Here is a 17752-nt window from a genome sequence, read left to right on the forward strand (position 1 = left end):
AAGATGGACACACACAGGGAAGCCTTGCTCTTTATATATAAATGCATATAATCATGTTGGCCAAGTACACTTTCCAGATATTTGAAGACAGCGATCATATCTGGGATGATAAGAAACAATCTGCTTCTCCCTCCTCACTCCCGTACCCCAGATAAACACGTAACCATCCAGATGCCCAGTTTGAGAATTATGAAAGCACATTTGTCAGTGTTCCCTTCACCAAAAGTGGTTAGATTGTCAGCTCAGTTTTTCCATCACAGCACCAAAAACCATGGGGTAAAAAGGGAGTAATAGATTAAGAAAGCACCTTTCTGAATTCCAGTAGGACCCTGCCTGCTTAATGTGTCACCAAGAGCTTTGTCCTGCATATGAAAAACTAGGGACAAGGGAAAAGCCACAGGTATCTAAGTAGCATTAGCAACTCATCTTGGCTAAATTGGACTTAGAGTTGGGATATATGTGGTCTTTTCCTTCTAATTCAATAACCTAAACTGTAATATTGCTATCATCTTTGTTTTTAAAAATAGGAGTAACCTGGCCAGATGCAGTAGCTCATGCCTGTAATCCCAGCACTTTGGGAGGCCGAGGTGGGCGGATCACCTGAGGTGAGGAGTTCAAGACCAGCCTGGCCAACATGGTGAAACCCTGTCTCTACTAAAAATACAAAAATTAGCTGGGCATGGTGGCAGGTGGCTGTAATCCCAGCTACTCGGGAGGCTGAGGCAGGAGAGTCACTTGAATCCAGGAGGAGGAAGTTGTGGTGAGCTGAGATCGTGCCATTGCACTCCAGCCTGGGGGACAAGAGTGAGACTTCGTCTCAAAAAATTAATAAATAAATAAAAATAAATAAATAATAAAAAAGGAGTAACTTTTTCATTTTTAAAACTGTGGTGTTCATGAATCAATTTGTGCCAAGGAACTCATCTGGTCCCCAAAGTCTCACCTGTAATCACTATTGTCAGTGGTTCTTATTTACACACTTCTAAAGTAAGAAACTTTAGTGTATATGATTTACCTACTGCTCTTTATAAGGCCTCATTCCAAGAGATTTAGATATGACTGAAAAGGGCCCAAATATTTGCATTTTCAAATAAAAAACCTGAGGGGATTTCTGATACAGCTGGTTAAGTTTAAGAAACACTGACAGAATAGGTTAATGGATGATTACTCTAGTTTAAAATAAACACGGTGACTCAAATTACTCTTTTAAAATGTGCTAAACACAAGACAACATTTGAGAAAACACACAAACAGATATAATTACTCACTTAACACATGTCGCAACCTGGCACACAATCACTTCTCTAGACTTACATGTAACGTAACTTAATAGCCATAGTTTCAGCTCTACTGCTTGGGAGATTGTGATCAGCAGGCCTTCCAGGGCATCCAAGCCTCAGCTTTAGCATAGGTTAGGAGAAAGCTGCATTGCATATCCTTTCAAAACCTTTGAAGTGTGTGCCAGTGTCGCAATCTCAAATTTAAAAGTCTAATCGCTAGATACGACTGCAGTGTATGACGAGACTTCCCTTACAACCCTCTCCCTCATCCCTTTGAATCAGTCATCTAATTCTAGTTATTTCAACTGAAGAAATCTTTCCGAATCTAGGCTTATTTTCTTTGTTTTCATTGTCAAGTACTCAGTTCAGGATCTCATTAAGCCTGAATACCAATCCCTTATTGAAAGACTTCTACTTATAAATCAAAACTCCTGAGCAGCAGTGTACATGGAGCTTTTCAGTTGGGTTCAGACTTTCTCTCCAGTGTCACATCATCTTTTACCACTCCCTGCCCTTGCCTTCTCCCAATGCCAACCCAACACAAAATTACAAATACATAAGTAATTCTGATGACTTTGTACCTCTGCACATGCATTTTGCCTGGAACTGATTTTCCCTTATTTGTTTGCTTGTAAAATTATCCATCCTCCATTGTTTGAGATCTTTCTTAATGTCCTCAGGCAGAATTCTCCATGCTTCCCTCGTTTCCCCCAGCACTCTGTTCATCCCTATATTATAAACAGCATTTTACATAGTACTGTAATTGCCTGTTGCTTGACTGTCTCCACCATTAACTGATCAACAGGGATACAGTTCAGGCCTGTGAAATTATTGTCAAAGATGCTTTGGAAAGAGTACATTTAATTTGGAGTTCTACCAGCAGTCCACAAAAGTACCCATTTCGTTTCTTAACCCTTGCCAGTTTGGCAGGTGAAAAATGGTTTTATGTTATAGTTTTAATTTAATGTTGATTTCTTAATACAGTAGTCCACCCATATCCTTGTTTTCACTTTCCATGGTTTCAAGTTACCAGTGGTGAACCACAGTCTGAAAATATTAAATGGAAAAGTTCAAAACAACTTAGAAGTTTTAAACTGCCCAACATTGTAAACAGCATGACGAAATCTTGTGCCATCCCACTCTGTCCTGCCTGGGATGTGAGTCATCCCTTTGTCCAGCATATCTATGCCTGTTAGTCACTTACTAATGGTCTTCATTATCAGATTTTAAGAAATCGTATGTGTACGGTCCAGTACTATTCGTGATTCCAGGCATCCACTGGGGGTCTTGGAATACATATCCCTTGAGATAAAGGGGGACTACTGTAATCAGGTTGATCACTTTTTTTTTACATTTAACAGCTATTTCCATAATTAATGCCTGCATGTACCTCACTAATTTTGTATGGGGATGAGGCAATCTTTTTTCTCAATGATTTATAAGAACTTTCCATATGTGAAGATACTAACTCATCTTTCTCATTTATTTTGGAAATACATGGTGTTTTTTCGTTTTGTTTTTTTTGAGACAGAGTCTCACTCTGTCGCCCAGGCTGGAGTGCAGTGGAGCAATCTCGGCTCACTGCAAGCTCCGCCTCCCGGGTTCACGCCATTCTCCTGCCTCAGCCTCTCCGAGTAGCTGGGACTACAGGTGCCCGCCACCACACATGGCTAATTTTTTGTATTTTTTTAGTAGAGACGGGGTTTCATCGTGGTCTCGATCTCCTGACCTCGTGATCAGCCCGCCTTGGCCTCCCAAAGTGCTGGGATTACAAGCGTGAGCCACCATGCCTGGCCTACATGGTGTTTTTTAAATTTACAAGGCTTTACTTTTGGGGTAGTTGATCTTTGGCTTTGTTTTCTTTGCTTTTATTATTTGGAAGTTCTTCCCCAATTCAAGATCAGGTATATATTCATCTACGGATTTATTTTTGACACTTCAAATTGTATATAACTTCATTATTTTCCCAAGTAGACTGTTAACTCTCTAACATTTAGAAATGGGGAAGAACAAAGATAATAATGACACAATAGCTACTTCTTCCCTTAAGTTTTAACTGTGTTGCCATGTTTTACTTCTTAAAACTCGATGAGTATTTGTTGCATTTTTGCTTTATACTTTTCTGCATGCATTAAATACTGAGTTAAAAAAAATCTTTAAAAGAAAAATAATTAAAGAGAAATGCCCTCTAGCCAGACTGGTATATAATTTTCTTTTTTTGAGACGGAGTCTCACTCTGTTGCCTAGGTTGGAGTGCAGTGGCGCAATCTCGGCTTACTGCAACCTCCACCTCCTGGGTTCAAGCAATTCTCTGCCTCAGCCTCCCGAGTAGCTGGGATTACGGGCGCCTAACACCACGTCCAGCTAATTTTTGTATTTTTAGTAGACACGGGGTTTCACCATCTTGGTCAGGCTTGTCTTGAACTCCTGACCTCAGGTGATTCACCTGCCTTGGCCTCCCAAAGTGCTGGGATTACAGGCGTGAGCCACCGCGCCTGGCCCAGACTAGTATATTTTTATCTTGCATTGAAACAAATTAGGACTCCCCAAATTGTCTTCATCAAAAATTAGCATTTTATTCACAAATTTCCTACTTTTCCAGTATGGCATTTTCATTTTAATTCAAAAGTACCAAGAAAACATTCCTGTAGAATAGCATTTCTATACATTATTTTTATGAACTGTCAATTAAGTTCGTCTTATTTTATTTTTATTTTTATATATATTTTTTGAGACAAAATCTCACTCTGTCGCCCAGGCTGGAGTGCAGTGGTGCAATCTCAGCTCACTGCAAGCTCTGCCTCCTGGGTTCACGCCATTCTCCCGCCTCAGCCTCCCGAGTAGCTGGGACTACAGGTGGCCTGCCACCACGCCTGGCTAATTTTTTGTATTTTTTAGTAGAGATGGGGTTTCACCGTGTTAGCCAGGATGGTCTCGATCTCCTGACCACGTGATCCGCCTGGCTCGGCCTTCCAAAGTGCTAATTAAGTTCTACTTTTATCACAATGAGGCAGTGACTACTTCACTTCCAAGTCCAGGCTCCAGAACTAGATTATCTGGATCTAAAGTCATGGCTCTGCCAGTTATTAGCTGTGTGACCTTCAGTACACAATCTTTCTGTGTCTTAGTTTCTTCATCTGTTAAATGGAGATATATTAATAGCTACGTCACAGAGTGGTTCTGCGGATAAACTAGTATAATAATAGCTAACATTTATCTATTACTTTAATAAACTTCACCACTATAGAAAAAAGTGAAGTGCTGAAAACAGAGTTAAGAGGAGAGGCTGGGCGTGATGGCTCACATCTACAATCCCAGCACTTTTGGAGGCCGAGGCAGGCAGGTCACGAGGTCTGGAGATTGAGATCATCCTGGCCAACATGGTGAAACTCCGTCTCTACTAAAATTACAAAAATTAGCCAGGCGCGATGGCGCATGTCTGTAATCCCAACTACTCAGAAGGCTGAGGCAGAAGAATTGCTTGAAACTGGAAGGTGGAGGGTTGTGGTGAACCAAGATCACGCCACTACACTCCAGCCTGGGTGACAGAGTTAGACGTCATCTCACAAAAAAAAGAAAAAAGAAGAAGAAAAGATGTAATGATGTAATGGCAGATGACCACAAAGAAAGACACAGAGAAAAAGTTACCAAAAATGGTTAAGTGAACATTTATGGGTTCACTTTATATTTGATGTATCTAACAAAGCCGAACTTTGTTTTAAGAAGGATACCATGTCAAATTAGTTCAACTAAAGCTAGATTGACTAATATTAAACAAACTCAAATGAACAGCTAGATACTAGATCACTGCTGAGACACACCAGCAATTCTGTGCCTCTGTTTTCTTGGATGACCCTTTACCAGTTCCACCTATTTGTATATTGAATGGGCTTTAGTCCAGTAGAATGTTAAAAGCCATCCAGCCTGAGGCTTGATTCCTCCCTGGAACCATGCTACTCAATAAGATTTACAATTTGCCTCTCTGATTGGTTCTTCTAATACATCTTCCAAGGAAAAGGTCTTTAACTGTTTAGTGCTATTTATGATCTCTCACACTTTCAAACAATATCTTTAGAAAACAAAATATCCTCAGTTCCTTCGCTTGCTACATAATACTTTCAAATGACATCCTGCAACCTCTGTTATTCTCATCTATATACCATTCAATTTGTGTAAGTGACTCTTAAAATGTGACATTCAAAATGGAATACTGGCCAGGCGTGGTGGCTCATGCCTGTAATCCTAGCACTCTGGGAGGCCGAGGTGGGAGGATTGCTTAAGGCCAGGCATTTGAGACCAGCCTGGGCAACATAGGGAGACCCCCATCTCTACAAAAAATAAAAATAAAAAAAAAATTAGCCAGATGTCGTGGTGCATGTATGTGGTCCCAGCTACTCTGGGAGGCTGAGGTGGGAGAATAATCAGTTGGGCCCGGGAGGTCAAGGCTGCAGTGAGTCATGATCGTGTCACTGCACTACAGCCTGGGCAACAGAGTGAGACCCTGTCTCAAAAATAATAATAATAATAATAATAATAAAAAGTAGGTTGATTGATTCATGTAAGAGATACAGACACAATGCTAGGAGTACATGAAACAATGGAGACTCAAATGCCAAAAACAATGGAAATAATGTTGCAGATACACAACAAAATCCAAATTATATTATAAATGTGACCACATTTATGTTTAGAATTTCAAAGAATGTACTAAATGAATTTTTTCACAAAATATACACTACACATTTTACAGTCAATTTTGGTATTAGTTTTATTTACATGCAGATGTGAGAGAAAGAAATCCCAACTACTTACCGTTGCTATGACAAAATGTATTTTTTTAAAAAAATCAATGAAGAACGATTCACAGGGCAAGGCCAGAAGTATAAAAAAAAAAAAAAAAGTAACAAAAATCAAAAGTAAATGTACTCTCAAATAGACCATAATGCTGATTTGGACTGGGAAAGGAAGGTATTTGTAAGTCACCGTACATAAAAACAGCTTGTTACATAACTGGGAGCGTGCCTCATAAACTAATTCCACATATGTTATCATATGTAGTGAAATCATTAATGTGTCAAATAGCACAAAAGAAAAAAATGTATCAAAAGGATATTTGGAGTTATTATAGTTCTAGATCTACACAAACCCCTTCTGGAGTCTTAATCAAAAACAAATATAACAATACCTATTCTATTCCACAGGACTATTTTAAAGAGCAAATGAGATAATATATAAGAAGGTAAATGAGAGAAAAGAATACACAGAAAAGTACTTTGGAAACTGAAATCACTATCCACTATAAGGTATTAAAATACCATTTAAGCATTAATAGTTCTACAATATTAATAATAGAAATTTAATTTTCAGATGTTTTAGAGAAGGCACTTGAAATGGCCTTCAGTGTCTCTGAATTCTGAGTTTCTTCAGCTTTAGTCAATAATCACTAATTTTTAGTTTTATCATACCTCACACAAAATATTCAACATTTTCACGCTGAAACACCAATTCTGCCTTTGTCATTCTAAATTATTTCCTTGAGAGATTAGTTTCAGAAAGTTTCATCTAAGATGTTTGTGATTAGAATTTCTGACAATACAGCCAATGCACATCAATATTCATATACTGAAGGTCCTGTGTTAGGGAACCAAAAGGATACCTGAAATTAGATACCTGATCAAAGTATATGCTTTTTCCTTTAGCTAACCAAATTCTTGTGTTCATTTCATGTTCAATGGATAGCAATGTTTATAAATGCTGAAGTAGTTAGTAAGCCAAGAAATGGCTATTGTGAATCAAGATATTTAATTAAAGGACTTTCACATAGCTATCCGAAAACGGCTCCATCAAAATGTTTTTGTGCATAATGATCATCCCTGATCTTACTCCATTTTCCTAAACTCTACCTCAACTCCAAGGAATAACCACTTTACCCATTAGCTAATATTTGCATTTTTAAAGCTGGTCTATGTTGCTGTTAAAATCACACTCAAGTTACTGTTTTAAATTTACAGATTTGATTTACAACTTAAGCTGATTTTAAACCTGCCTCCCAAGTCACCCAACATAATAAAAGCTTATAATATGAAACAGTGTGTGCACTTGACAATGTGAAGTCTGTGTACAATGTTAATTCTATCTTTTAAGTTATTAAATTGCTCAAGTGCTTATAAAAGCTGAAAATTATATCATTATACAGTAAGTCCTCACTTGACATCATCAATAGGTTCTTGGAAAGTACGACTTTAAGCTAAATAAAGTATAACAAAACCATTTTCTTCTCATCAAGATTATAACGGAACAATTTTGAAGGAAACAACTTAATTCCAGGACCTGCCATTGTTTTGCTTAAAGTTGTAAGTTCTAAGAACCTATGGACAATGTTAAGTGAGGATTTACTGTACAAATAAACATAACAAAAATCTTTAAAGATTTTTGGTTGAATTTACTGTATGTGTGTGATTTAGTAAGTAAATTTATATTACTTTCATCTGAATCAATGAATATGACATGCACATTAAGACAGTTCCAAACATTTGGTATTCCATAGTTAACTAAAATACAAAGCAAAGGAAAACTAATTAGGAAAATTCGTAGTTTGAATATAAATAGCAAAATATTTTAATAGACTTTTTTTTTTCCTTACCACATTTTAGTTTATTACCTAGGTTTGTTTGGGGCAAGCTGTCGACTTGGCCGTCTAATAGACTGGTTTTGCTGTATCTTCATTGAAGTTCTAGGAGATGATCGTGCAAAAGGGTCTGGAGCTGGGGGCTTTTTAGGTATCTTTTTCACCAACCGACTAACCCACTTCTGCTGCTCTTCTGTAGAATTTGCTAGTAATAACAGATTCTTTGCCGTTGAAATATCATAATATACTATAAAGAAAAATTTGAAAAAAAATTAATGTGCTTAAAATGATCTGAACATAACCAATAACGATGGAGCAAGTAATTGACCATTTACCTTTGCAAGGTGCTATAATCTCCTCCTTTTTGTCCATGTGATCTTTATGACACTTAATATGGCAACGGCGGCACTCCAAAGCAGGAGGAGGCTTAAACATGTGCCACAGGGGCTTCATACAAGCCTCACAGTTGGTTGGGAAATGATAAAGAGTAGGAATAAACTCATGTCCCTTGTGGCAAATATAATTAGATTTTTCTCCAACTGGCTCCACTGGAAATTCTTGTTCCTTCTTACTTTCTCCTTCATTGGCATACAGAATCTATGAATGCCAAAAGAACAATAAATGATTTCCAAATATGCTATTTTTTTATGTAGTAACAATTCTGATAGTGTAAGTAAAATAAAATTAGCCTAAATTATTCAAAGAGAAGAAAATGTATCTGAAGTACAAACTTAAGCTCTTGATTATGCAAACTTAATCAAGAGCTTATATAAGAAAAGTCATCAGACAGTCACTTTGGTTTGCATTTCAAAAGAACTGATCCTGTTCAAATGCTGCCTCCCTATTTTCTTTATAACACCCATGCTTTAGCAGCACCATCAGAATAGGTCAGCAAAATGTAAATGTGCACTTCATAGGTGTTAGAAAGTTTTTCTGGGAGAGACTGTTCAAAACAATCACTTGAAGAAATGTGGCAATCACACTAATTGGTGTTTTGTAATACTTAACAGAAAACTGGGTAACAGCTATGAGCACAGCTTCATTTTAAAAGTCCTGTATTTTGAGAGTTGAGAGAGAAAAGAAAGAGGCAAGGATTTGTATTATACTCTAAATAAACATGATAAGCATCCAGAAAACAAGGAGCCAACTTCCACACAGTACACCAAGTACAATGACTCTTACATAGAAGGAAATCAGTAAGTCATTGTTGGTTTGACTAATTTTAAAATGGAAGTAGTAAAGGGAAGAATGTGGCTTCACTTTAAATTGGAGGTAAAAGGACTACAAGGTACAAAATTTACCTCCATAATTGACTTTTCTAACTTTCTAGAGAGCTGAGATTAAACAAAAACAGAAGTGGAAAAATTCATGCTTAAAAAAAAGTCATAACCAACCTTAAACAAAAATATAGCAAAGACCAGAAACATGATACAAACACACTGCAAGCTTTAACAAATAAAATGGAGAAAGGAATGAAGACGTTCCCAAACAGAATTAAGCACAAAAGTCACAAAGCAACAAACCATCTTTAAATAGGACTGAAACAGAAAGGTAACCTGAAGAGGGTCAAAGAATGAAGAGATTTAACATGTCATGTCATTTGAGAACTTCTAAATGTGAAAAAAACAAAGCCAACCAACCAAATATAAACAAAACTATGTTTACCTGGAATATCCTTGGAATTTCTTTAGCATCTGCTCTATATACATCTGTCTGTGTAACTGGTCGGACATGAAATAACTTGCTATAAAAAATTTTGAATAAAGGAATAAAATATCATCCAAGGATCAAATTATATATTAATTATTCTATACTTATGTCAGAAGTTAAACACTGACTACTTTGACCCATGTTAGGAACTCAGAATATTTTGTTCTATTAATTCTATAATTAATTAAGATTTTTAGAAACCTCTATGTCAGAAATTTTCTAATTAGTTTTAAAAAATAATGTATCAAAGGCCCATGAAATAAAGATGTTTTAGCTAACCCTATATCCCAGACTTTCATCTGTATGAAACAAATCACAGGAAAATGTAACAATAGTACAGTAGGAGTTATACTATGACTAATACATTGCATTGTTAGTCTCTTATACTTTAAAAGATATAGTTTCTAAATATTCTAATAAAAACACTTACTCTATATCTAAAACCATGTAAGGATTGGATTGTTCTTTATCTTGTTCACTGTCATAGAAAAGAATCTTCTTACTGCTTACAATCACATACTGTTAAAACAGGGAGAAAAGAAATCAGTAAGTCAAGTTTTTATATACCTTATTTATTGATTTTTTTGTAAATTCTATATTAGCAATAAAAATCATAAAATGCTAAGTAACTAAAAAGTACTTAATATATCTTTAGGAAAGTCTTCCTTAAAATAACAATAAATTTTGTTTATATTAATAGATATTTTAAATAAGCAAATTGTGGGGAGAAGTAAAGTCAAATATTTTTTGGACTTAGCTTTGGGATCCAATATCATTAGTAACCTTCTTAAAAATAAACATAATAACATCAATAATCATAGTAACAGAGGAAAATAAATAAGTGGGTCTTTTTTACTATATTCACAGTTCTTTTCCCACCAAAACAGCAAAAGTATCAAAATCAACAATTTCCTAACAATAAAATCTGTCTTATTATTAACAAGATATGAGGACAAAAAATTTTTTACAAAGATGAATAAAATCATATCATTTCAAATCCTGAAGTATAAACAAGTTCTATGTGTCTAAAAGTACCAGTTATGTATATCCTACAACTACAAAAGCCAAATGGCTAGAGTTAAAACAAAAACAAAAACAAAAGGCTCATATTCCAAAGTATCAATTACCTTTTTAACCCATCCAAATTTTTTAGTGTTGTTTCGTACAGGCAATGAAAGCCATCCTTCTAATCTTGATTCTACAAATAAGCACAACATGTGAGGATAAAGATAACAATTCTCCTTAGATAACAAAGAACTTAATAAAATTTTAATGTGAAATTTATAAAACAAAATATATCCTTTAGAATTTATCACTATACATCATCTAGGATATAGTAATAGTACAGGATCAGTAGTAAAAAGTTATGCAATGCAAAACAAAATCCAGGTTATATCATATAGGAAACAGATAGTCTATAGTTTTACAAAGTCAAATGTTCCATTGATTAAATTCATGCATTTGTAAAATTCAGGAGAAAAGTTGCCAAAAAAAAAAAAAGGCAGCAGCAGCAACTCTCTATTCTCACTGGTACACCTGCCTTAGACTCCTTTATTTTTCCTTTGGAAGAGGGCCACATTGTGCACATTTTCAAGGAGTAAATATTTTAAATAATTACGTGTTCAGAGAAAATGGACTTTTAGAATAACTATAATAAAATAAAATAATGTAAATTTTGTTTTATTTTATTTCTTTTTTTTGAGATGGAGTCTTGCTCTGTCGCCCAGGCTGGAATGTAGTGGCATAATCTTGGCTCACTGCAGCCTCTGCATCCCGGGTTCCAGTGATTCTCCTGCCTCGGCTTCCCAGATAGCTGGGATTACAGGCACGCGCCAGCACGCCCAGCTACTTCTTGTATTTTTAGTAGCGATGGGGTTTCACCATGTTGCCCAGGCTAGTCTCGAACTCCTGACCTCAGGTGATCTGTCTGCCTCAGCCTCTCAAAGTGCTAGGATTATAGGCATGAGCCACCACACCTGACCAATTATGCACATTTTAGATAAAATTTGGTTAATAAGCAGCAAAATAACCAAAAGATTTCTAAATTCCAAAATATCAAAATCAGTAACATTGTAATTCAACTAAGGAATGTGTATGAATCCTCAGAATTTGTTTTAATGACATTTGATCAATGTCTTTTAATGAAATAAATACGTGAAATAGCATTTGGGGAAGTTATTCTAATAGTAGAAGTAGCTATCACTAATTTAACTTCTATTATGTATCAACCGTGCTGGATACTTTACATAAATTCTCTTTAATCCTAAAAAAACCACACAGAACAGGAATTATTCCCCTAATTTAGATGAGGAAACTGCAGTCTTGAAAGATCACACAGGGCGCCTCTTTGACTCTGACTGACGGAACTCTCTGCTGTTTTCATGTAAACTGTAATCTCTTTCAGGGTAACGATCGGGCCAAATTCTTTCATGTTTCTTATGAAGGACATATGCCTAGGATAATGTCAGTAAGTACTCAGTAAAAACCTTAAGCATATCCTTTGAATCAGTCGAAGTACTTTTTCTGTACCACCACTCTTGTTATGAAACTTCAGGAAGAATTTCTTCTTGGTTGAAAATGGCTAAAACAAGCAGTGAAACCATGCGCTCTTAAGCAATATAATGTATTACTCCATTTCTCGCAAGTTGGCATCTATTAATTATAATGGCAATGCCATGAGAAAATACCTTAAAACCAAATTCTTTATTCATGCAGCAGTTTATTTTTAACTGAGTCTACAACAACATATTAGAGTTAGTGGTTATTAGTTAATGTTACATAAAAAATCTTCAAAAGGACTAAAATTAAGGGTAGTGGGAAAAACTCCAAAGATGAGAAGATTTTCAGGATATCACCTGTACCATTAGGTTCCGATGAAATGGGTAAGTAAGGCAAAGATTCTTCTTCTGAGTCAGAATCAGAGTCAAGGAGCATGTGAGAACTGGAAGGCTTAGTGGCAATATTGAGAGAAGTAGAGGAACGTTGGTAGGTGAATGACATGGATTCCATAGTGTGTGACTGAGTGATATGAACTAAACACCCAACATAAAAGGAAGTAAGAATGCAGAAAGAAGAGAAAATGAAACAAAAGCTTAAAAATAGAGCTAATATATAATAATTTAAAAACTAGACATGTGGCATTTTTCTTTTGTATGTTTATGAAAAACTTTGTAAAAAAAATCAATAAATAAAATAAGTTTGAAATGTTACTTGAATCCTTACTCCAAGGAGTAGGTTTTCCCTTAAAGAAATTACAAACATTTTTCCTTTAGAGCAGTCAGTCGCAAGACTGAAACAATCAACTGATTTATATTTAAGACAAATATTAGTGCTGAAAGTAAATCCATACCTGGAAACCCATCATCTGCCTCAGCATCCCCTGGTCCACTGCCTATACTGGAACTATCCAGACCAATATGCAAGGCTTGGAGTTGTGACCGCAGCTGCTCAATGTCACTGTCTTTACTGTCCAATGTCATCTGCAGTTCAATTCGAATCTGGCTCTCTTCAGCTATTTGCTATAAGAAATTTAATTACAGTAAGTTAATTGGATGCAACATAACTCAACATTTTGCTTCTTGGTTCAATAATAATTATTAAATAGAAATGGTCTATAATCAGTAAAACACAGACATGAAAATAATTCTACTTCTTAAAAAGAAGTCTTCAGTCTAGAGTCCAAAAAGTATTCTTACTGCCTGCATTTCATTCAGTTCTTTCTGATACTTGATCATCTGCTGGGTCAATTTCTCACGTTCAGATTTAAGCTCCATATGTAGCTTTCTATTCTCCTTCTCTTTTCTCCGCACATCTGTGTCATTACCACGCTTGACAGGTTCTTTTCGATTCATGATCTCAGCCAACTTATTCACAGCCTTAAAAAATGTAAAAATAAATATAATACATAAATAAAATAAATTACGTTTATGGTTTTGCAGTATCTCATCAAGAGCAACAAGTTATACAGTCACAAATACCCTCCTTCCCTACATACAGGGCTACAAAGAAACACTTTCTATAATATTTAAATAATACACCTCCTTTACTACTCATCATCCTTCTCCATCCAATGAGCCATTAGATTTTTACTCGTGTCTTCTGAGAATTATAATTTAAATATTTATAGAATTGATCTGATGTTGCTTTCTACCATTTTGACTTTTTAGTTCTAAGAGAGACTTTAACAGGCAGACCTTTCTTCTTTTATTCTGGAAGAAGAACATTTTGCAGTGACATCATATTAATAAAATATTCTATGTCTAACAACAGTGAAGACTACCTAGTACCCCACCTGTTCATGCAGTACATATGCAACTGTAGGAGTTGGCAGAGAGTGAACTAACTGACACTTTTCAGGTTGTCAGCAAATGGTCAATCCCAACAGTTCTTAAAAGTAGAAAAACATATTAAATTACAACAATAAATTGAAAGAGAATGTGATTCCAAAAGGAAAAATTAAGAAAAATTTTAGTTGCTATAGAATTTAACAATATTAATCAAATCTAACTTCTCCCAACCTGGCAAAAATCAGATAATTGTGACTTCACAAATATTGGTACATTCGATGACTACTGCTACCAATTTGTAATGCTAGAAGTAAAATGTAAAAGAGATAAACTGAGACAAAATTCAAAATCATATTTAGATTCTATTATACATACTTGAGTTTTGAGTGTTCTTTCTGTTAATAGCTGTTTCTCAAACTGTGCTTTAATAGCTGCTGCGCTTATTTCTTCATCTTTCAATCTTGACAGTTCTGAAACATGGAAAAAAGTTAAAATTACATTGGTAATTACAGCAGCTGATAAACATTAGGTATATTAAAAATAAACATTTTTTGTTAATACATACGCTCTTGAACATCTTTCAATTTGTTATTTAATTCTTCTTTCTCATTTGCAAGATTGGCAACATCACTAGTTAGTGTCCTATTAGTTTCTTCAAGCTAAGAAATGAAAGAGGAAAAAATAATCACATCCCAATTTACACAATTTATGTTATAAAACGACTCAAATGAGAAACATCCTAGAATATTGTTAAACCTCTTATTTTTCTTTTTTTTTGAGACAGAGTCTTGCTCTGTCACCCAGGAGTGCAGTGGCGCAATCTCAGCTCACTGCAACCTCTGCCTCCTGGGTTCAAGTGATTCTCCTGCCTCAGCCTCCTTAGTAGCTGGGATTACAGGCATGCACCACCACACCTGGCTAATTTTTGTATTTTTAGTAGAGATGGGGTTTCACTATGTTGATCAGGCTGGTCTCAAACTCCTGGCCTCAAGTGATTGCCCGCCTAGGCCTCTCAAAGTGCTGGGATTACTTACAGGCATGAGCCAACACACCTGGCCTGAAGGAAGTTTTACTGTAAGTTATGTGTTTTGCCTTTCCACCCATGACTGTATTTCATTACATACACATGAAACAATACATAGCGTGGCTTTATGTAATTTTCTTTCTTTTTTTTTTTTTTTTCTCTTTTTGGAGACAAGGTCTCAAGCTCTGTTGCCCAGGCTGGAGTGCAATGGCATGCAATCACCACTCACTGTGGCCTGAGCCTCCAAGGCTCTAAGGATCCTCCCACCTCAGCCCCCATGAGTAGCTAGCTGGGACTATAGGCATGAACCACCACATCTGGATAAAAAAAAAAATTTTTTTTTTTTTTTTTTTTTGTAGAAACAGGGTCTCACTATATTGCCCAGGCTGGTCTCAAACTCCTGGAGCTCAAGCAATACTCCTACCTTGAACTCCCAAAGTGCTGCAATTACAGGCATGAGCCACCATGCCAGGCTGCGATTTTCTATCTTACTGAATTTATCTTTCTGTAATCGTTTTCACTCAATAGCATATTAAAGCATTAAATTGCTGATACAAATGAAGACCTAATTAATTTTAACTGATGTAACAGTTCCATCTTCTATTACATTTAATGCATGCATTCATTCATTCATGGACATTTGAGTTTTTGCTAATATATTTATGCTGCTATAAGCATTGTGCCTAAGTTTCTATAGTGTATTTATCTTAATGTGGACTTTCTTCGGACTGCATTATGTGAATGCCTAAAATTTACTGGAAACTGTAATACTACTTACTGTACTATGCCATACTAAATTTATACTACTCATAGTGAATAAGAATGCCATTTTCTAGACATTCTTCAGACACGTGAAATTGTCAGCTACTGAATTTCTGCCAATGTGATGGGTATGAAATGGTATTTCAAAGTTGTTTTACCTAGGCTTTTCTTGAACAATAGTGAGGTTAAGTATGTGCTTATATATTTAGGTTTTCTCTTTCAGCTAAGTTTTCTTCCAAATTCTTTAATCTTACTGAATTGCAGACATTCTACTATACTCTAGATACAAATCCATTGTTTAATAAATATATTACAAATATCTCCTTTCTGTCATTTGTTTATGCTGTCTTCTGTCATATGCAACTTTTAGATTCTGTTCTAATAGCTTAAAATTTTTATTTTTCATAGTTAGTCCTTAAGATAGCTAGAATTTACTTTTCTGTGTGATGTAGTGGGGATTTAATTTTATTCCTTTCCATATAAAAACACAGTTATTCCAAAACCATTTATGAAATGTGTCCTTTCCCAGTGATTTGTGTACTGCCACTCCCATCATATATACCAAGTTTCTGTATGTGCAGAAATCTTTCTGGCCTCCCTTTCCATTTCCACTGAACAGGATTGAATATCCCTGTTCTAATACCACACTTTTTAATTACCGCAGCATTTCAATAGGTCTAGTTAATTGATAGGGTAAACCTAACTACTTGATATTTGATCTCTCTCTGAAATTTTTATTGCAATTTTTTCAACCTGCACGCCAACTGTTTTCCTGGTAGTTTCAAGATTCTTCTGAACTAAGTTCTGTTTAAAAAGAAAAAAAAAAAATGACCCTTTCACTTTAGACCTTTAACTTTGAATTCATTAACAGGTAAAGTCACTTTTAGTAAGCTCCTCTGACAACGCTGAGAAGGTGGCAGTTAACTAGATTAAAAATCTTGTAGTCAGCATATATAATTTTTCATTTAGATCTGTGATACTTAGAATGTCTAAAGAAGGTTTAAGATATAGCAATTTAATTATAATCCAAAAAAGCACCAAGAATTTGACTTACAGAAGCAATTGTAGCATCTTTTTCAGTAAGTTCCTGTTTGTGTCTAGCCATCATCTCTTTGATCTCTAGCTCTTTCATGATCTTCTCTTTTTCCAAATCAGAATATTGTTCTTCAGCAATTGAACGAGCCAGTTGTTCAGAATCTGCTTTGGTCAAGGTGATCTCCAGTTGGGCAGCCAAGGAGTCCCTACATTTTAGCAATATTATCATTTTAATGGTTCGGTTTTCACTATGAAGTGAAAGTTTCTGTCTAATTCACTTCATCAATAATTTTTTATTTGGTGATTACCACGCACTGTTCTAGGAGCAAAGTATACAACTATGAACAAAAAGAGACAAGGGTCTCATAATTACCGTTCATCCTGTAATTCCTGTTTCTTCTGCTGCAATTCTTTACCAAGTTTGGTCTTTTCTTCACATTCTTCCTTAAGCTCCCTAACTTGTGTTTTATAAAGGGTCTAAATAGCAAAATACAACAGAAATGTGTATCATCATCAGAAATACTACTTCTACATTCAAAAGCTATTCAGACAAAAAGGAGAATGAACACACACAAATATTTTCTTACTGTTAAGTCCCTGAGCAAATGAATAGTTTAATGAACTTTCCTATTTCTAGTCATCAATTAACTAATAATTAAGAAGCACGATTTTCAACTGGATATCACAGTGATATTTCTCATTTAATAGCACAGATAGGTAAAATGAATGAAGAGGCAAGGAAAAACATTAAGAATTTAGACAAAAAAATGTTGTTGGCTTAAATCAATAAAACAAGAGTTTCTACTTAATATTTTTAAAACTGATCTCAAAAAAGCACAACTATTAAAATGATAATTTTATTATAATTTTATTTCTTGCATTATGAAAATATTTTCTTCCTGAAAACAATGCTGTTAATCAGCTTCATCAGGTATGTTTTGTGCTTAGAATTATTTTTCTAGCAATGATAATAAATTTCTCTTAAACTATCTACGTTCTTTTGCCCAGCTGCTCTTTTTATATGAGT

At 35.3% G+C, this 17752-nt stretch overlaps 1 protein-coding gene across 1 annotated transcript in view; it reads right to left on the reverse strand.

The window, feature by feature from the left end:
- The window catches only part of ROCK2 (Rho associated coiled-coil containing protein kinase 2), a 166814-nt gene that overhangs the window by 4119 nt on the left and 144943 nt on the right, over positions 1-17752 (reverse strand). The window contains exons 22-32 of the mRNA XM_032172219.2: positions 17099-17202; positions 16745-16931; positions 14470-14563; positions 14280-14374; positions 13314-13493; positions 12968-13136; positions 10746-10816; positions 10049-10137; positions 9574-9652; positions 8244-8505; positions 7942-8155 (exon numbers count right to left, since the gene is read on the reverse strand). Coding sequence (XP_032028110.1) covers positions 7942-8155; positions 8244-8505; positions 9574-9652; positions 10049-10137; positions 10746-10816; positions 12968-13136; positions 13314-13493; positions 14280-14374; positions 14470-14563; positions 16745-16931; positions 17099-17202 — 1544 coding nt within the window. The remainder of the gene's footprint in view (positions 1-7941; positions 8156-8243; positions 8506-9573; positions 9653-10048; positions 10138-10745; positions 10817-12967; positions 13137-13313; positions 13494-14279; positions 14375-14469; positions 14564-16744; positions 16932-17098; positions 17203-17752) is intronic.

Source organism: Hylobates moloch, unplaced genomic scaffold (genome assembly GCF_009828535.3).
Source record: "Hylobates moloch isolate HMO894 unplaced genomic scaffold, HMol_V3 SCAFFOLD_13, whole genome shotgun sequence".
NCBI classification, from domain to species: Eukaryota; Metazoa; Chordata; class Mammalia; order Primates; family Hylobatidae; genus Hylobates; species Hylobates moloch.